Source organism: Ambystoma mexicanum, chromosome 3q (assembly GCF_040938575.1).
Source record: "Ambystoma mexicanum isolate Mex_15411 chromosome 3q, UKY_AmexF1_1, whole genome shotgun sequence".
NCBI lineage: Eukaryota > Metazoa > Chordata > Amphibia > Caudata > Ambystomatidae > Ambystoma > Ambystoma mexicanum.
Genome location: NC_090926.1, coordinates 233638004 through 233659054, shown reverse-complemented (window position 1 = coordinate 233659054; position 21051 = coordinate 233638004). Strand labels below are relative to the sequence as shown.

At 51.1% G+C, this 21051-nt stretch overlaps 1 protein-coding gene across 5 annotated transcripts in view; it reads left to right on the top strand.

Annotated features, from left to right (window-relative positions):
- Positions 1 to 21051, top strand: part of EIF4B (eukaryotic translation initiation factor 4B) — a 968554-nt gene that overhangs the window by 880368 nt on the left and 67135 nt on the right. For 2 of the 5 annotated variants that reach the window (XM_069653624.1, XM_069653625.1), the window contains exon 13: positions 15092 to 15188. The exons of 2 other annotated variants lie outside the window; for them this stretch is intronic. In XM_069653624.1, coding sequence (XP_069509725.1) covers positions 15092 to 15188 — 97 coding nt within the window. The remainder of the gene's footprint in view (positions 1 to 15091; positions 15189 to 21051) is intronic. One more of the 5 variants, XM_069653627.1, reaches the window with a different exon arrangement.

Sequence of the window (21051 nt, the reverse complement as noted above, 5' to 3'; positions counted from 1 at the left end):
AACCTTTTGCCACACCCGCAGTGGAAGCCACTCTAACCACAGACGCATCCCTCACAGGATGGGGGGGCTCACCTATCCCATCAGACTGCTAACCGAGTGTGGACTCAGAGCGTAGCATCCAAGCACATAAATCTACTGGAGTTACTGGCGTGTTCAAGGCACTGAAAGCCTTCCAGGAACACCTACAAGGAAAGACGGTGATGGTCCTCACGGACAGCACCACAGCCATGTACTACCTCAACAAGCAAGGGGGAACCCACTCTCCAGGACTGTCCAAGCTGTCCCAGAACATCTGGAAGTGGGCTCTCAGACGCATGTTCCTACTATCACAACATGTACCAGGGGAACTCGATCTGCTAGCAGACGAACTCAGCAGAGATTTCCCCCTTCCCGCAGAGTACGAATGGTGGTTACACGAAGACATCGTCTTCACACAGTGGGGTTTCCCAGAAATAGACCTGTTCGCAAATCTCTGGAGAACTCACAATGCCAAAATTACGCCTCCAGGTACCCTCAGAACCAGTCCAAGGGGAACGGTCTATAGATTCCATGGTCAGGGAAATTTGTTTACGCTTTCCCCCCCCCCCCGACTCCCCTTCTCAACAAGATTGTGCACAAGATGCACTGGGAACAAGCCACCATGATACTAGTGGCCCCTATGTGGGCCCGGCAACCATGGTTCGCTCATCTGATGGAGATGTCTCTGTCTCCACCAGTCAAACTACCATGCCCGTACAGCATGCTGTCACAGGACAAGGACAGGACACTGCATCCATGCCCTCAAACCTTGTACTTAGCAGCCTGGCTCCTGAGATCATAGAATTTGGACATTTACAACTTCCACAAAGGTGCATGGACATCCTCAGGGAAGCTAGAAAACCTAACACTCGTCACTGTTATTCTAGCAAGTGGAAGAGATTTGTCATCTGGTGTAGAGGAAGAAGCATCAACCCCGTTGACTGCTCTCCCACACAAATTGTTTTGTACCTGACCCATTTGCTGGACTCAGGTCTAGTATTCAATTCTATTAAAGTCCACCTAGCGGCACTTTCTGCATACACCACTTCCCAACTTAGTGTCATGGTGGAAAGTCCCAGTAATCAAGGCCTTCATGGAAGGGGTAAAAAGGATACACCCTCCAATAGCAAACCCAGCTCCCGGCTGGGACCTAAATGTGGTACTCACCAGACTCATGGGTTGTTCACCCTTTGAACCCATGCACAAGGCAACTCTTAAAGACCTCACTCTTAAGACTGCTTTTCTAATAGCCATCACCTCCATTAGGAGAGTAAGTGAACTACAGGCTCTTTCTGTTCTAGACCCCTTTGTAACGGTTCACAGAGATAAGGTGGTTCTACGCACACACCCAAGGTTTGCACCGAAATTCATCTCAAAATTCCATGTCAACCAGTCAATAGAACTGCCAACGTTCTTTCAAAATCCCTCGAATCTAGGAGAAAAAAGCCTGCATACACTTGATGTACGCAGAGCTGTCATGTTTTATATGGAAAGAACTAGACCACTGAGAAAGACTAATCAGTTCTTTGTCTTGGTGGCAGCAGGAAGAGAAGGAGATGCAGTATCAAAGTCCACTATATCTAGATGGATTGTTCAATGCATCACTCTCTGTTATACTCTTGCTAAGAGAGAACTACCCTTCAAGCCAAGAGCACACTCTACTCGTGGCACTGGGGCATCCATAGCTTTCATTGCAAATGTTCCACTTAAGGCCATCTGCAAAGCGGCAACCTGGAGTTCTGTACACACCTTTACAAAACAGTACTGTCTAGATGCCCACCCTAGAGCTGATTCCCAGGTGGGACAAGCAGTATTAAGACACCTTTTCTCTACAGTTCCTTCTCACAACCCACCTCCAACTCCGGTACTGCTCGCTAGTCTATGCACAGCATGTGATTCTAAGCAGATTAACAAACATCAGAAGACAATTCATTACTTACCGTAAAAGCATTTCTGATGGTTGTATCTGCTTAGATTCACATGCGCCCACCCTTCCTCCCAGCTCGGATGGAAGGAACATAGACATCCTTTTATATATCTCTCTCTTTTCTGTACTCACTCATGTCTAGAAGGCTCCCTCAGGGCAGAAAAAATAGAGGGACCTCGACGCGTGAGGGATTGTGGGTACACCGCACGTCACTATAGGGATAGTGTTACAGACACGCCTTGTCGACGTCCCCTTTTCGACTACGAAAAACAAAATGCAATACTCTGCAGTGACCACTGGATGTTGGGCCTATGCACAGCATGTGAATCTAAGCAGATACAACCATCAAATGCTTTTACGGTACGTAATGCATTGTCTTCCCCCTACAGCACGACGAAAAGCGGTGTTCGGCGTGTGAACACTTTAAACCTGAAACCCTTAAGGAGCGCCGGTTGAAGCGGTGGGCCACGTACGGAATGTCATGCGTGGAGCCTTCTTCCCCTGCTGCGACACCAGCCGAAAGTGACGGGGGTACATCGGATGACCAAACCTCCAATGCGGACGTTATAGACCTTGAGGCGGACTATTCTAGGCCGCCACGCCCATCCCCAAGCCTTCCAGGCACGACTCCGGTCTTGCTACAGGGACCACACCCGGTGACAAGGGCGTACAATCGCACCGCACAAAGCACACAACCCAAGCGCCCTCCTCGACGTCGAAGAAGGCGAAAGCGCCAACAGGTCCGCCGGAAACTTCGGCGGCACCCAAGGATCGGTCTGATCCGAAGCCTTCCCCGCATCCGCAGCAGCGCATGACTCAGCATAAGAAACATAACAAGGGTGCTACTCCCCAAATTATAAGCCCCGAAGTTTCAGAACAAGAAACTTCGACGGATTCCAAGGCCCGTACAAGCCCGAAAACTACAAGTAGGCCTCTTCCCGAGAAGCCATCCGCTGGCCCTTCTGGAGCCGCGGAAGACATTTTCACTGCCGACACATCATCGGAGGCGTTGTCTCCCGAAGATTTGGTGACTATCCGTAAGGGCATCAATAGGATTGCTACGGCGGTGGGCCTAATACCGGTTCCGTCCACAGTTATGGGGCAATCCGCCGAAATGTTTTCCACTGATTGGGAAGATGATCCCGAAGACTCTTACGAAGAAAGCCAGGTACCCCTCTCAAGCACCCTGACGAGATCCTCAACGCCTTAGGACGGAGAACACGGTTCCAACTCAGCTAGGTCCATTTGGGTCATCCAAGTGGACCACGGAGCAATTTGAGGGGTTATGGATCGGCTGGAGCAGTTTTTCAGGGCTTCTGATCAACCTCCGCAGGAAAAAGCTCGGGTAGACCCTAACCCTCAAACACAAGATGTCCAACACCTAGATGTCCAACACAAAGTTGACTATCAAGAAGATGTCCAGATGGACATGTATAGAGACATCTATACAGAAATGGAGTCTTCTTTTCTGGACAACTATGGGGAAGATCAGGGTGCGACGGACAACTGGCAGGACACCCAGTAGGACGATCACAACCCTGATATAGTTTGCCTCAACTCTTCCCCCATCCACCCTGATTCGACAAGCTTCCTCGGTGGATGATCAAATGGCTTTCAACAACATTTTGAAAAAAGCAGCGGAATTCTTTAAAATTGCCACACTTGAAGCCTTGCCCGAACACGATTTCGCGGAGGACATTATTAATGAAAAGCCTCTGGCAAGCCAGTCTATCCCTCTCTTGAGCTCTGTAAAGAGAGAGCTAGCCCCTTCCTTACTCACACCCGCTCAGACTAGGGCTGTGAACCCAAGGGTCAAAACTTTTCTGACCCTCCTACACCGACCCACTTTATATCAAAGGACATGCAATCCCAGACTCGCTGGCGGTGACCAACACTCGCAAGAGAGCAGGGGTTCCCCTTGCCACGGGAGAGTCACCCCCCAGACAAGGAGTCCAAAAGGTTGTATGCCTTAGGCAAACGGGTAGGTCACGGCGGCCTATACCGTCCGGATTGCCAATAACACGTTACTAGCAAGCTACGTCGACGCCCAATGGAACCTACTCCAGGAAGGCCTTCAAGAGGTTCCGGAACCAACCAGAGCCAAGCTTCTCGCCTTTGTCTCGGGGGGGCAAACTTGCCAATCAGAATGTGGTAAAGAATACCCTGGACACCGCAGAGACAGCAGGCAGGTCTCTCGCACAGGGTACTCTCCTAAAGAGGCACGCGTGGCTGCGCATGTCGGGCTTCAGGCCTGAGACCCAGGCATCCATTATCAACAAACCCATCGAAGAGGCCAACCTCTTCGGGAAGACGGTAGACGATGCGTTGGAGACAGCCAAGAAGGAGCACAAGACTATTAAGTCGCTGCACCAAATTTCCCAGAAACCCTCTTCACAGAGGGGCAGTAATTCTCAGCGGTCCTTTCGAGCTCAAGCCCGCGCCGCTCAAAACATTTTCGGCACGGTCAACTTCAACTCAAGTGAACCGGCTGCAAGCCCCACTTACTACCTCCAGAGGGTTCAGAAGCGCGGAAAGAATAGAGGCAGAGGCTCCAATTCCAGAGGAGCGTCAACTTCGGGTCAGAAATGACCACCAAGTCCAGGTCCCCTCCCATGTCTCCCCAGTCGGGGGGCGATTAACATCTTTCCTCAAGGAATGGGAGGGGATAACTTCAGACCAGTGGGTCTTAAAGACGGTCGCCCACGGTTACTGCGTGGAATTCGCCCGACCTCCGCAGTTCAGACCGCCAAAACATCGACACCTTTCACCGGAACATCTGCAGATCCTGATCCAAGAGGTGGAAGCGCTGCTGGGAAAGGATGCCATAGAAGCAGTCCCGATTCTTCTGGTAAACAAGGGTATCTATTCAGTGTACTTGCTTGTACCCAAAATGGATCTCACCATGCGTCCTGTTCTAGACCTGCGCCCAGCAAACAAGTTCATAAAGCCCCAGAAGTTTCGCATGGTAACACTGCAAGAGGTGATCCCATTGCTAAAACAGGGGGACTTCATGACAACATTGGATATGAAAGATGCATACTTTAATATTTCAATGTTGCCAGCGCACAGAAAATTCCTAAGGTTCGTGATTCAGGACAAACACTACCAGTTCAAGGTACTCCCCTTCGGCATAGCCTCGGCGCCAAGGGTGTTTACCAAGGACGTGGCAGCGGCACACCTGCGCAGACTTTCAGTTCCAGTTTACCCTTACCTCGACGATTGGCTCATCACGGGGGACTCGTTCGATGTTTGTTTTTCGAACATCCAAAGAACAGTAGACCTACTGTTCAGCCTGGGATTTTCTATCAACGAAAAGAAATCCAGCTTAGTCCCCAGCCAAGTAAAACAGTTCCTGGGGGCTCTAATTTGTACGGAAGACGGTCTAGTCTTCCCTTCCAGGGATAGGGTTCAGCACATGCTCTCTCAGGTTCCTCAGTATGTAGCCAGTCGAGAGGTGACGGTACGCAAAGCTATGCGTTTGCTAGGAATGATGGCGTCATGCATATACTTGTTTCCCCACGAGTGGCTGCGCAGGCGTCCCAAGCAAGAGTGGCTCAACAGCAAGTGGTGTCAGGCCAGTGGACAATGGGAGATCTGTTGTCTCGCCAGCCCTCGTTCTCACTCTCTCTCTCTCTGCAGTGGTGGTCGAGGGAGGACCTCTTGAAGGGGAAAACCTTCCTCACCCCTGCAGTGGAAGCCACTCTCAAGACACTCATCTCTCATGGGCTGGGGGGCTCACTTGCTTCAACAGACGGTACACGGAGTGTGGTCCCCTCAGATTGCGTCCAACCATATAAACCTACTGGAGCTGCTAGCAGTGTTCAAAGCATTGAAAGCCTTTCAGGTGCAACGGCAAGGGAAGACAGTGCTGGTCTTAACCAACAGCACAACAGCAGTGTGTTACCTGAACAAACAGGGGAAACTCACTCTCCAGGGCTATCCAAGCTTTCCCAGAACATTTGGATATGGGCTCTCAAACACAAGATATTCCTGATATCCCAACATGTTCCAGGGGAACTCATCTTCTGGCAGACGTACTCAGCAGAGATTTTCCTCTGCCAGAAGAGTACGAATGGCGACTGCATGAAGACATTGTATCCAACGTCTTCGCAGAATGGGGGTTTCCAGAGATCTACCTGTTCGCTACTCAGGGGAAGGCGCAATGACAAGACTACGCCTCCAGGTACCCCCAGAACCGATCCAAAGGAAACGGTCTCTCGATAACTTGGTCGGGGAAATTTGTCTAAGCTACACCCAACCCCCCCGACTCCCCTTCTGAACAAGATAGTACAAAAGATGCACCAGGAACCAGTCACCTTGATTCTGGTGGCTCCCATGTGGGCCCGCCAACCTTGGTTCGCGCACCTGATGGAAATGTCCCTCTCCCCACCAGTCAAGCTGCCCCGCCCGTACAACATGTTGTCTCAGGACAGGGGGGGAGACGCTGCACTCATGCCCACAAACTCTGAATTTAGCAGCCTGGCTCCTGAGGTCTCAGAGTTTGGACATCTGCAACTCCCTCAAAGATGCATGGACATACTGAGGTATGCAAGAAAGCATAACACATGTTATTGCTACGCCAGCAAATGGAAACATTTTGTCATCTGGTGCAGTTCCAAAGGCGTCAATCCCACCGATTGCTTGCCTTCAAACATTGTGTTATATCTAACCCATTTGTTGGACTCTGGGTTAGTCTTCAATTCCTTAAAGGTTCACCTAGCGGCGTGTCAGCCTACACCACGTCACAGCAGAAGGTGTAGTGGTGGAAAATACCTGTGATTAAAGCCTTTATTGAAGGGGTTAATAGAATGTATCCCCCCATCACTCACCCAGCCCATGGGTGGGACCTAAATGTGGTTTTAACTAGGCTCATGGGACCCCCTTTTGAGCCTATGCCTAAAGCTAGTCTGAAAGACCTGACCTTCAAGACAGCCTTTCTGGTAGCGATCACTTCTATCAGAAGAGTTAACGAACTACAGGCCCTCTCTGTTTTGGACCCCTTTGTTACAGTCCACAAAGATTAGGTAGTTCTGCGCACACATCCCAGATTTGCGCCGAAATGTATTTCAAAGTTCCATGTGAACCAGTCAATCGAACTACCCACGTTCTTCCAGAGACCTACTAACATGGCCGAAAGAAGCCTTCACACACTAGATGTGCACAGGGCAGTCATGTTTTACATGAATAGAACTAAACCACTGAGGAAAACTGAACATTTCTTTGTTTCAGTGGCAGCTGGTAGAGAAGGGGACCCTGTCTCTAAATCAGCAATATCAAGGTGGATTGTCAAATGCATCACACTGTTTCTCTCTTGCAAAGAGAAAACTGCACTTCAAGCCTAGAGCACAGTCTACTCGAGGCACTGGGGCATCCATAGCATTCATTGCAAATGTTCGCCTAGAGTCCATTTGCAAAGCGGCAACCTGGAGTTCTGTAGACACCTTTACAAAACACTATTGCCTAGACACTCATTCTAGGTCTGATTCTCAGGTGGGACAAGCAGTACTAAGACATCTTTTTTCTACTGTTCCTTCTCACAACCCACCTCCAACTCCGTGTACTGCTCGCTAGTCTATGCACAGCATGTGATTCTAAGCAGATTAACAAGCATCAGTAGACATGCATTACTTACCGTAAAAGCATTTCTGATGATTGTATCTGCTTAGATTCACATGCGCCCTCCCTGCTCGGGGTGGAAGGAACATAGACTTCTCCAGCATGGGGTCTGGCATGGATTCACATGCTCATGAATATTCCCCGACAGGCTGGGAATCCTCGGTAAAGAAAAAAATCAGTATCGGTTTAGTTTCTGATCTGTCTTTCTTAGTAGTAACCAATCACTGATCTCTGGGTCATACTGCCCCCAGCCAATGACTGCCCTCTCCCTAAGCCCCGCCTCTGGCAGCCCTCTTCAGATTTTTACCGCACGCTCAAGTGTTGGGAGTCCTCGTGTTTAGCTCTCGAGTTTTTTACTGAGTTTTTACTCTTTTTCAGTAGAATTTCTCATTTTTTCGGTTTAATCGAGCCTCAAGCTCCACCATTTCTACTTCCGATAATGGAGACCCGTTTCGGAATTCTTCTACGCCCCTCAAGGGTGAAGTTTTCGTCGAGTTTACACTTCTTGGCGGATTCCGAAAGATCTGCGGCCTACCTCAACGGACATGGCCCAGGACAAGGGGAGCTCGACGCCCGGATCCAAGCTGTTCAGGAACTGCCCTGGATGCGGATTATATAACGTTTTCAAGGAGGACGAGCATTCGCGATCTCTCTACTGCCTCCGTGGGGATAAGACGCACGTGCAGAAGGACTGTGCGTTCTGGAAGAACCTTTCGGAACGGACCAAAAAAGATCGTCCTTCCCGCCTCGCCACCTGGCTGGAGAAAGGCACAGCAAGTGAGAAGGCGAAGTCTGAGCGGGCTTCTAAGTCCTTTGAGGGCACCCCGGCGACGGGGGCCCAACAGAAGGCCAAGCACCGCGAGTCCGCGAGCACCGAAAGGTCGGGCTCTTCGGTTGCCAAGCAGGGCGTTACTTCCCCGGCACGTTCGACCACGAGCCAGCGCTCTGGTTCAGGGAAGAGGAAGTCCGAGAACCCGGGTAGGCCGCTGGAGCGGACCCGCTCTATCAAAGGGGGGAGCGAGGCGCTGACCCTCCCCCCAAGGCGAAGGCCCAGGACGCACCTAAGGTGGTGAGGGCTTTGATCCACCCGGCTAAGGGCTCTACCGAAGTGGTCGCTGCGACCCTGGCGGAGCTGGCTGAGACTATGCCAATGGACATGGCCTCTGGGCCCAGAGTATCCCTGCCGCCGCGGAGGGAATCCTCTTTCCAGCCCATCACTAAGACCCCCGTGAAGCCCCTGGCTGAAAAAGAGGGGGCGGGGCGGCGGCCATTACAGACTCGGAATCAGCCTCTGAGGAGGAACTGGTGGAGACCGAGAAGGGCCTCAACGAAAGGTCCATAGGCCTCAACGAGAGGTTCGAGAAGATTCGATCCCAGGGGACGGTCCCTGCTGACGTGATCGAAGATAGCGACGACGAACAGGGCCCAGTGGAGCAGCCATCCCATCCGTCGCAGCCATTGCCCGAGCCCCAGGATAGCTTGGCGGCCATTTTGTTGGCAATCCAATCCTTATGTACCGAGATAAGGACGAGATTACCACGCACCCCGACGGAGGAGCCAGAACCAGGCCCGTCGGGAAGCCCTCCGAACAAGCGGAGAGTCCACCCCGCTCTGCCCTTCGTGCCTGCGAGGCCGGTGGACCCCTCATCCCCCTCGCCGGGAGAGGATACCGCGACAGGGACGGACGATGACGGCGATGATGCAGCAGACATCCCATCGTCATCCCATCTCCCCCCAACACCCCCCCTTTTTCTGCCCTGAAAAACAGAAAAAGGAGGGGTTTCTGTACCAACGACGATAGGCTAAGAGGAAGACGGTCCTTGCAGTGCCTTTACTCGACATCTGGGACGAGGGGCTTGCTATCAAGAACCTGCCACGACACCCGCCAAGAGGGACAGGTACGAGAAGAAGTACAGAGTCCCCAAAGCCGCCCCCTTGTGCCTCAGGGCCAAGCCCACGCCGGACTCGGCAGCGGCTAAGAAGGCAGCGGGCACGGCGGCTTCAACTTCCACTTCCCCGCCGGACAGCGAGGGCAAGAAGTTGGACTCTATGGGACGACGAGTCATCTCGGCGACGACGATTAAGGCGGCCAATGGCTTAGCGATTGTGGCCCGCTACGACAGGGAGCTCTGGTTCAAGATAGCTCCCCTGCTAGTTTTCCTGCCTGATGACAAAAGGGCGGAGGCCCTAGAAATTCTGCAGGAGGGCGGGGTGGCGTCGGATCACGCCATAACGGTGGCAACGGATATTGCCGATACCGGATTTCGCCAACTGGGCAACAGAGTTTGCCTCCCACGACGAGGATGGCTCAAGGCAACAGACTTTCGCCAGGACGTTCAGACCAGAGTGTTGGACATGCCATTCGACGGCAACAACCTCTTTGGTAAGGCTGTGGATGAGTCTCTACAGGCCATCAAGACCAACTCAGAGACGGCCCGGGCCCTATGGGGTGCTTCAGCAGCGACTGCCCTTGCGGAGCCCCGGAGGCAGACAGGGTGCCTCCAAAGGATCCAGCGGTGGCTCCTCCACTTATCGCCAGGCGGCCCGCTGCTCTTCCCAGGAGGCCTACTGAGGTTGCAGCAAGCAAGGGGGTTCCCGCCGTCGTCGCCAAGGATGCAAGGCCACTTCCAAGCAAGACTCACCCGGCCGGGTTGTCGGGCCCCCACCAAAGCACCCCGGTGCCAGGCCGGCTGACGGAAGTTCGTCAGAGTGTGGGAGTCCATCTCCACCGATCGTTGGGTGTTGGACACCCTGGCCAACGCTGGAATTCCTAAAGAAGTGCCCTCGCATTCCTCCCGTGGCCAGGAAGGAGAATCACGTCCCTCAACTGCTGTTGGAAGTAAAGGCGATGCTCAGGAAAGGTGCCATCGAGCTCGTCCCCAGGAGGCTCCAGGGCTCCGGAGTGTACTTGAGGTACTTCCTCGTCAAAAAGACAGGCATTTGGCGCCCCATCCTGCGTCGGTTAAACAATTAAATCAAGGCGCAGAAATTCAGGATGGTCACCCTCCAGCACGTGGAGGAAGGCGACTTCCTATCGTCGTTGGACCTGGAGGATGCTTACTTCCACATCCCCATTCTAAAACGGCACAGGAAGTTCCTCAGGTTCGTGGTTCAGGGACGCCACTACCAATTCAGAGCCCTACCGTTCGGATTAAAGTCGGCACCCAGGGTTTTCACTAAGTGCCTGGCACCAGTGGCGGCGCGGCTGCGCCTGCAGGGGATCCACGTCTACCCCTACCTGGATGACTGGCTAATCCGGGCAAGGTCAAGGGAACTCGCCGTCGATCATACGGCGAGGACCGTCCGGTTGCTCACGGAGCTGGGGTTCGCCATCAACTACCCCAAATCCCACCTGGTTCCATGGCAAGTAGCACTGTTTTTGGGGATGAGGCTCGATACAGTGGAGCAATTGGCCTCCCCTTCAGAGGAGAGGACCAAGACCATCCTGGGCAAGGTGCAGCGCCTGTTAGCCACGGACGTGGCCAGGGTGAGGTCCATCAAGTCCCTTCTCGGGATGATGTCCTCATGCATCTACCTTGTGCCCCTTTGCAGACTTCGGATGCGTCCGCTACAGGAGTTCCTGGACGCCCGCTGGTTTCAGGCAAGGGGCTGCTTCGAGGACAGGATCCCCCTCGACGAGAAGTTCCGTCGGGCAATCCTATGGTGGGGCACCCGGGCTCACCTCACGACGGGCACGGACTTTGAAACCCTGGCGTTTCAGGAGACGATGACTACGGATGCCTCTCTGGAGGGTTGGGGGGCCCACACCGGAGATCTCCACGCAAGAGGCCTTTGGCTCCCGGAGGAGAGGTCTCTTCACATCAACACCTTGGAGCTCCGAGCAGTGTTCTGGGCGCTCAAGTCATTCCTCCCGTCCCTCAAGGACAAAGTGGTGAGGATCTTCACCGACAACACCACCACGATGTTCTACATACGGAAGCAGGGGGGGGGGGCACCAGATCCCCAGCCCTATCCACGGAGGTCCAGGATCTGTGGCACTGGGCCTTCGCCCAGGGGATGTTTCTGGTTCCCTTCCACCTGGCAGGAATAAAAAACACCATCGCCGACTCACTCAGCTGCGCTCGTGCCACGATTGGGAACTGCGCCAGGATCAAGTGGATCGACTCTTCAAACAATGGGGCAAACCCCAGATCGACCTGTTCGCGACGGTGACGAACTCCAAGTGCCAGAGGTTCGCCAGCAGGTTCCCACAGCAGAGAAGCATGGGCGATGTTTTCTCGTTCCCTTGGGACGGCCTGTTTCTATGCGCGTTCCGTCCATTGCCGTTGCTGCTCCGCCTCATCAACCAGCTCAAGAAGTCCAGGTGCAGGATGATCCTCGTCGCACCGGCGTGGCCGAGGCAGGTCTGGTTCCCGGACCTTCTGGACTTGTCAACGTCCCCGCCAGTCAGGCTGCCGGCAGACGCGGATCTTCTCTCCAGAAAAGGAGGCGCCATTCTCCACCACGACCCACCGTCGCTGAACTTGCAGGCCTGGCTCCTGCAGCACTAGAGTTTGGAGGGTACGATAATGCGGCTGTTTGCAGAGAGGTTCTTGCAAAGGCCAGGGCGTCCTCAAAAGTGTTACGGTCATAAATGGAAGAGGTTCTCTGGTGCCTCTGCGAATTACGGCCCCTCAAGTACTGCCGTACCTGCTGTCGCTGGCCAAGGCTGGACTGGCTCACGCCTCCATAAAAATACATCTGGCTGCCATCTCCCAATATACCAGGGTGACGGGACGGGCGTCCTTGTGGTCCCATCGCCTGGTGAAGGAATTTATGAAGGGACTATTCCGATCATTCCCGCCGGTGAAGGCTCCTGCCCCGGCGTGGGAGCTTAATGTGGTGCTGACCAGGCTCATGGGGGCATTCGAGCCTATGCTTTCGGCGCCTTGAAGTTCCTGTCATGGAAGACAGCGTTCCTCGTGGCCATCACCTCTTCAAGACGAGTGGGAGAGATTCAGGCCCTATCTTGCAAGCCTCCATACTTGACTTTTCATGACACGAGGGTGGTGCTGAGGACGCACCCCTCCTTCATGCCCAAGGTGCCGTCGGACTTCCACCTCAACGAGCCCTTGGTGTTGCCAGTTTTCTTTCCGGCCGAGAGGACTTTGCACTCGCTGGATGTAGCTAGAGCCCTGAAGTTCTACGTGGACCGCACAAAGAGTTTACGGAAGACGTCACAACTGTTTGTGAACTTTGGGTCTGTGAATCAAGGGAAGGCTCTCTCGAAGACTTTCATCTCCAGATGGCTCTCTGGCTGCATCATGCATTGTCACCGGTTGGCATACCGACCCCTGCCCGGCCGTCAGAGCCCATTCGACCAGAGCGATCGCTGCTACCACAGCGTTCCTGTCTGGTGTGCCCTTGCTGGACATCTGCAGGGCTGCTACGTGGAGGTCGACGCACACCTTCACAAGATACTACTGCGTCGATTGGGGCTCCAGGGAGGAGTCCAGGGTCGGCAAGCAGTGCTGCGCAACCTGTTTGCTTAAGGTGAGCATGGTGAGGAGGTAAGAGATGCTTAATGTTGAGTTGTTGTATTTCTTAATGTTGAGCCTGTTGCCACCTCCTGTGGTTGTGCATGTGTATACTGCTATGTATTCTTCTATTCATGAGCATGTGAATCCATGCCAGACCCCTTGCTGGAGAAGGAACAAGTTACTTACCTGTAACTGTTGTTCTCCAGCATGGGTCTGGCATGGATTCACATGTGAACCCTCCCACCTAACCCTCTGCGGCTCTTCACTTGGTCATACTGCCACTTGGCGTGCTACCAAATCTGAGGATGGCTGCCAGAGGCGGGGCTTAGGGAGAGGGCAGTCATTGGCTGGGGGCAGTATGACCCAGAGATCAGTGATAGGTTACTACTAAGACAGACATATCAGAAACAAAACTGATACTGATTTTTTCTTTACCGAGGATTCCCAGCCTGACAACGGGGAATATTCATGAGCATGTGAATCCATGCCAGACCCATGCTGGAGAACAACAGTTACAGGTAAGTAACTTGTTCCTTCTTACTACTTTCTCTCTTCATGTACTCACTCACTATAGCCTTGGGCTCCCTCATGGCAGAAAAAATACAATCGGAGGGACCTCGGCACGTGAGGGATTTTGGGTACTACACACGTCACGATAGGGATAGTGTTTCAGACACGTCTATGCCGACGTCCCCTTTCGGTGCCCCGAAAGACAAGATGCAATACTCCGCGGTTACCACTGGATGTCGGACCATATACACAGCATGTGAATCTAAGCAGATACAATCATCAGAAATGCTTTTACGTTAAGTAATGCATGTCTTTCTGCCTGTAACATGCTAAGTTTTCCAGCGGCCAGTTACCTCAGGGTTAGGTGCGTGATACAAATAATATACAAATAAAAAAAAATACAATGTAAAAGGGTGATGCCTCTGGAGTTTGTCAGACTCCAAAACCAAAAGAGAAACTGAGTCCAAATCACAGAAAATGACATGAGAGAGTGGGAAAAAGGTCTCGCTCTCGTCAGGTTCGAATCTAAAAGTCCAGCAAAAAGAGCTGGGGGTCCCTAAGGTAGAAGGGAATTGGCACATTTCTGAGTATTCTCCCCAACAATGATTACTTTTAACTTTGGATAGTGCATGTCTTCGAGTTCACTGGAAAATGTATTCAAGCTCTTATTTTGCACCACGTCAAGCAACTGCAGCCCACCAAGTCCTTGTTTGATTCTACAAGTTTTCTGTGTAGTTGTCTATTGTTTTTGCTTCAAATGAAATGTGTATTATAGACACATCAATAAGATACATTTTTGGCCACACTGGAAAATCCCACTTGTCTGGGATTTGTTTGAGGAAATCAATGGGTAAGCACTGATACTCCGATTTTGATTTTTTTTTTGTTTTTTGTTTTTTTTTGGAAAACCCTGGAAACGCACCACCAGATTTGGAAAAATATAAACCGTGAAAACAGGAAACTGTATTCATAGTGGATGTGCCTGGCGGTTTCATTGCTTAGTGTGCATTTAGAGACCAATACATTGAAAATGTTTGTACTTGCCTGTCTAACTGGAATCATTGTGTTGCTCTATGTGGGCTCATTGTACCTGTAGCCCACTCACACACCTCTAAGCCTTGCCAGTCCACTACTTACCTTTATTGTGTTTGGCTTGACTTCAGTGTCCTTCCTGTTCACAGTAATCAGTTGGCGTCTCAAAATCCACCCCAGGGTTGTTTTTGGAAATCAGTCTGAACGGTCCCCCTTGCTTCTCTGGTCCGTCAGCGTCAGAGCGCTAGGGTGGAACTAAGGTGACTTGATGCTGCGATTCATTATATGCTGGCCCAGACGTCCTATACAATACGGTGTGCATAGATTCATTGAGTAGAGCGGAGTACCCCTGTGGTGGAAAGTTTCCAAAGAGCAGCTGTGCTGGGAGATGGATATCATGGATGAGGAATCTGGGAGGAACATCTATCAGAAAAGAACATTACCGAGAGGTGGTCATTTCTTCTTCCACCCTACCCTTAGCTCACTCCTCTGCTTTCTCTCCATTTAGTAGAAGAAAACAAATTAGATGGTGGGAGAAGTTCACAAGGCAAGAGTGATGGAACTGGCCGTAGTTGGGGCGATGGACGAGGCAGACAGTCTGAAAGGTGAGTTCTGGTCTCTTGTGGAAGCTGCATTCACTGCCCTTTCTTTGTACTTTGGTTGGTGACTTGATTAGTCAGCATATAGTGCAAGTGGTTTGATCTATTGAGTGTAGTGTACTTTAGAATTCATGTTTTGTAGCACGAATCTATTTTCAGATTCACATGCTCTGCCTAGGCTTCCACCTCCTAGTTACTTGCGTGTATTGCAACTTATTTGCCATATTTTGTAGTGGGCGTCAAGATGCGCATAGCTAGCTACAAGGACTCCTGTGCTTCTCAACTTGGTACCATAAGGAGTCTTGATTTTTCTTTTTCTACCATCTAGTTTGGGGACATAAAAGTGGAATTGCGAGTTTGAAAAGAGTTTCTCCAGCATGGGATCTGGCATGGATTCACATGCTCATGAATATTCCCTGTCGGCCGGCCGGAAATCCTCGGTAAAAGAACAGTTTCACTTTCACTTAAAACTGTCTTTCTCCTATAATGCAATCACTGAGCTCTGGATCATACTGCCCCCCAGCCAATGACTGCCCTCTCCCCAAGACTCATCTGGCAACCATCTTCAGATTTTTACAGCGCGTTCAAGTGTTGGGTTCTTGTGTTTTGCTCTGTAGAAGTCTTCTGCGTTTTTGAGTTTATTTGTTAAAATGTCCAATTTTTGTCTAACGGAGACTTTGCTTTTTCGTGCTTTCGACTGGCAAGCAGGGATCTATTTTTCGGCGTCTCATCACCCCACGAGGGCTAGAATCATGGAGTTTTAATCGAAGATTCCGGAAAGCCATCATGCCTACACCGCACACTGGACCATATCGGAGGTGGAGGACGGGGGTTCTCTTTTCAAGCTCTGCTCCTGCTGCGGCCTAAGGAATGGGTTTGTGGAGGACGAACACTCCCAGTGTCTACTGTCTCAATCCGGACCACAGGGAGGCAGATTGCGAGATTTGCTTGGGATTCACCAAGTGCACCATGAAGGATCAGCACAGCAGATTGACAGTGTGGCTCTGCACCTGCCACCCTCTGTCCCATGGGCACAGATACCTGCTCACCCTGCCACCCTCCTGCACTGCCTCCTGGCCACTCCTTGCACTGGGGACTGTATCTGTACCCATACAGCCCCCCCATTTTCTTCTTTTTCTGCACTTATCAGACCTACCCAGTCTGCTGCCTTAAACACAGCACTTGCCACTTGCTTGCTGCACTACCACTGTTTATTGCCTCCATTTTCTATTTATTTTATTTATTATTAATCTGCTTTCTGCGCTTTCCACTCTCCCCCTTCCATGCAATTTTTCCCTTTTCCCTTTCGCATGCACTTGCGCGTTCTTAATCTCACTGGGCCTAGTAAGATCATTGTGGTGTTTTTCCCCTGATCCCCTCTCTTGCCTAGTCGCACTCTGAAACACCTGTGTACGAGCGCGATACAAATAAAATATATTGTATAACGCCAAGGCCTCAACCACGGGCAGCAAGCAGGGGAATGCCTCACCCACGACCGGCCGGTCTGAGGAGCGGGCTCATAAATTCTTTGCGGCCCCCCCATCCGTTGGGGTCCAAGACAAGGCCAAGCACCGTGAGTCCGTTTCCGTCGGGGTTGCAGCAAAAGCAGGTCCCGCGACGAGCAGGGCATGATCAACATCACTGTCTGCTTCCATCTCAAGCCATCGCTCCAGCTCCTCCAAATGGAAGTCTGCTAACCCTGGGAAGCTGTTGGAAAAGCCAGAGAAGGCCAAGACGCAGAGTATGGTGACCAACCTGCCCTTGAAGGCCCAGGAGAAATTGTCCTCGTCAATCGAGCTGGTGGCAGCTGCCCTCTCGAAGGCGAAAGGGGACCCGGTGGGTTGAGGCGCCGGAGATCCTCCTGGAGGGCAGAGTGGCATCGGACCATGCCGTCACCATTGCCGTGGACATCGCGGACAAGGGGTGCTGCCAGATAGTGAACGCTGTCTGCCTCTGTCATCGTGGCTGGTTGAAAGCCACCAACTTTCGGCAGGAAGTTCAGACGAGGGTCCTGGACATGCTGTTCAGGGACAATCTCTTTGAGAAGGCAATGACTCTTTGCGAGCCATCAAGACAGACGGCCCGGGCCCTAAGCACGCTGCAGAAACACTGGCACCGAAGCAGGACTGAACTGGCCAGGACGTCAGACCCCCACCCGTGCACCCCGGTGGGAGGCCGGCTGTCGGGCTTAGTCAGCGAGTGGAAGATCTCCACCAACCGATGGGTGCTGGATGCTCTCACCCACGGACATACTCTGGAATTCCAGCAGAAGTGTCCGGATACCACTGGTAGCCCGACAGGAGCAGCACATCCCTCAGCTCCTGCAGGAGGTACGGACCATGCTAAGAAAAGCGACTGGCCTGCCGGAGTTTACTCCAGATACTTGTTAGTAAAAAAGACCACTGGGGCCTTGAGGCCCATTCTTGATTTGCTGTTGGGCAGAGTTTGCATGCAAAGTTTGCATGCAGTATCCTCTGGGACCACCACACACAACTAGGACTACAGGTGTAAGCAAAACCAACCTTTGGTACAAGTCTGTACCACACAGTTTTTGGTAGCGGGCTGAGTAGACCGGCTTAACTCAAGAGGGAATGTGAGCTTATAATGGTGTTACACAAAGGTCTCCAATGTAAAGTATTCAGACACTTCTACTCAAGGTTTCTTGGTTAAAAAAAAATTGATTTATTACACTGATTTATAAAACATTCACTAAATGAGGCAACCAGTGTCACACACAAATTATACTACAGTACTGATTACTAAGCAGTTGAGCTCCTTTGAAGTAGGAGCAAAAAGGCATAAGTTAATAAAATAAATATTACAGTTACTCTAAAACAGTGCAAATAGTTGGAGTTCAGAGGAGTTGATTCAATGCAATAGGTAGGCCAAAGTTAATGGGCTAAAACATTTCTGGTATTTAAAACTGAAAAGTCTTTGCCCGTTTCTTAGAAGTAGTTCACAGAAGAAAGGTTCATATGTCGGGTCACAATCTGTCTAGGCCTGCAAGTTGCCAAAGTTGTATGCACTTTCGCAGTGAGAGAGAAGTTCTCTCGGTCAGGTTTTCACAGTACCTTACCTTGAAGAAAAAGATGCAGCTGAAGACTTCTATTGCTGGCAGTTCCTGCGTATCTCGCTGTTCCTGAGCCTCAGTCAAGGGGACAAGAGGGAGGACGTCGGGACTCCTGCACTGCACGAGGATTGGTCACAAAGCTGGCAAATTGACAATTCTTCGATTCCGATTGCTGTTCTTCAAGCACACAAGCTGGTGTCCTTCCCTTTACTTAGTCCTAACTGGCTCTGAGAATGGTATCCAGGTGGCTTACGAGTGGATTGTTCCTACCAACTCAAAGAAAGAAGTCGTCCTTGAAGGGGCTTCTCTGTCGAGATGAACTTGGAGATTCAGACCTGCAGCAGGGCTCCACCGTGCAAACCAACGGTCCAGGAGTTTCAGCAGCCTCCTCTTAAAGCTTGTCTTCGGTTCTTTCGTTCCAGTGGTCGACTCTGCCTTCCAAGCCAAGAGACTTGCCTTTTAAACAGTTTTCTCCTATTCATCTCAGCCTAGCTGCCACTCGCCCAGCAGGGTGGCTGTCCTTGCGGACAATCAGCCAGCCAATCACGCCAGAGTGCATTTGGATCTCCTAGGAGACTAAGCAGAGGGAGTTTTGGGCACCTCCCTCACTTCCTGCCCACCCCCCCCACTTCCTGCCCACCCCAGACACTCAGGCGCCAGAGGCGGTCTTCAGTCCTGAAGCACGCCAAAGGTGTAGGAACAAAGGGACCAAATCTGGTTTGGCACGCAGAGACTAACTCTAGAAGGACCTTTTCAAAATGAAATGGTGAAAAAAGACCGGGACCTGTTTAAACAAAGGGGGTTTAGGCGCCATCCTCAAAAACATGGCTCTCGTGATTTTTAGCTACCGGTGTTCGCGGTTGGGAAAAATCATGGTAGTGGTTGTAAAACCACTACCACCAGCCATTTTGATAGAAAAGGGAAGCATTGGACTGCTACATGAGTTTCTAGACATGGCAGGGGGGGAGGGGAGGGGGTCTAGGTAACCCCTCCAGCACTCCATTGTAAGATAGTGTGTGCTGGGTCTAGGAACTTAAAAAGACTAGTAAAGTCAATTTAACTTTACATTCTCTGGGAAACAGTTTATCCCAGAGAAGTTATTTAAACCTTCGGACAGCCTAAAAACTTCCCTGTGTCACTGCACTGAGGGTGCTGTGACACAAGAAAAGATGATGCCTATGGAGTTATCTAAAACCCCATAATCAAACACAAGAGTAAAACGCACGTCAAAATACATGAGTGGGGAAAAAAGGCTCACACACTCCAGGTTAAAAAAATAAATAAATAAATAATCAAAAAGTTGCTGGGGTCTCTAAGGTGAAGGGAATAAGCACATCTATGAAAATTCTTCCTAACAACTGCAGCTACTAAACCAGTTCAAGTCCCAAAAAAGTCATGGTGGTCACGTTGCAGCACGTGCTCGGCCAACTGGAGGAAAGGCACTTCCTAACGTCGCTGGATCTATTCACAAGAAGCATCAGCTTTCCTGCGCTTCATCGTACAGGGAAACCAGTACCAATTCAAGGCCCTTCCCTTCGGACTGAAGTCGGCACACAGGGTGTTTTTGAAGTGCCTGGCACTTGTGACGGTCCATCTACGTCTGCAAGGGATATGTGTACCTGTACCTCGACGACTGGCTCATCCGGGCCAAGTCAAAGTGTTAGGGAGCATTCTCAAAAATGTGCTAATTCCTCTCTACCTTAGAGACCCCCTGCACTTTTGCTGGACTCTAGAACTTTTTAATTTTTTACCTGGGGAGAGTGAGACCTTTTCCCCACTCATGTATTTTTCTGTGATTTGGACTCCAGAGTTTCTTTTGGTTGTTGGGTTTGGCAAACTCCATAGGCATCATCTTGTTACATTGTGGCACACAGCACCTTCAGTGCAGTGGCACAGGGAAGTCCAAAGTGAACTCGCCTGGACAACTTGCTGCTGCAGGAAACGAAGTGCCAGGGAGAGGAACACCAGATTGGAGTGCATCACTTTTAAGTCGGGCCCAAGCTTGTGGAAGATCCTCCGGACTCCCAGTAAGCAGGACTGACCAAGCCTGAGCCACCTCAACGGAGTGCTGGACCCCCAGATGTGAGCAAAGTCCAGAGTGGTATCCGAGAGTCTGCGGTGGTGCTATTTGCTGAGACGTGAGGAGCTGCAACCGCGAAGTGCAGCTGAATAGAAGTTTGTCCTTTTTCTGCCGCTGACAGACTCATTGCAGTGTGGGAGTCCCCAGAGGTCCTTCCTCTTATCCCCACGACTGAGGCTCCGGAACAACAGGATCTACAGAGCTGCACTGGAACAGAAGCCAGCTGGAACAATTTCTTCTAACCAAAGGTACTGTAAAGTCTAAGAACTTACCTCTTGTCGTTGTAGCCTTACTTGATCTCAGTTGAGACTTGTCTTGGTTACTTCCGTAGAGTTGCTTGCATCTTTTACTTCACAAGCCTCCCAGCTTGTGGCCCTACATTGATTCTACATTTTCTACAAAGACTTCTAAAACATTGTGCAAGACTTTTATTCACCTACCAGAAGTGCTTCAGCTCACCTAGGCTTGTGCCCAATTGACATTGGCTGGCCTGGCTCCTTGAATAATGTATTTCCTCTGACATTGTGTTTTACCTTTCCTTCCAGGAAGGGGTTAACTTACTTTGCACTCAGGGTTCAAAAGTACTCCCCTGCTTCAGAATGTTTGTGTGATCTCTTGTTTTATTCTATAGCCCTTTTCTTTGACATGCTTAACAGTATTGCTCGAAATGCAACAGTGATATATTAATGCCCACAGTGTCCTAGCTATTTAAGTCACTT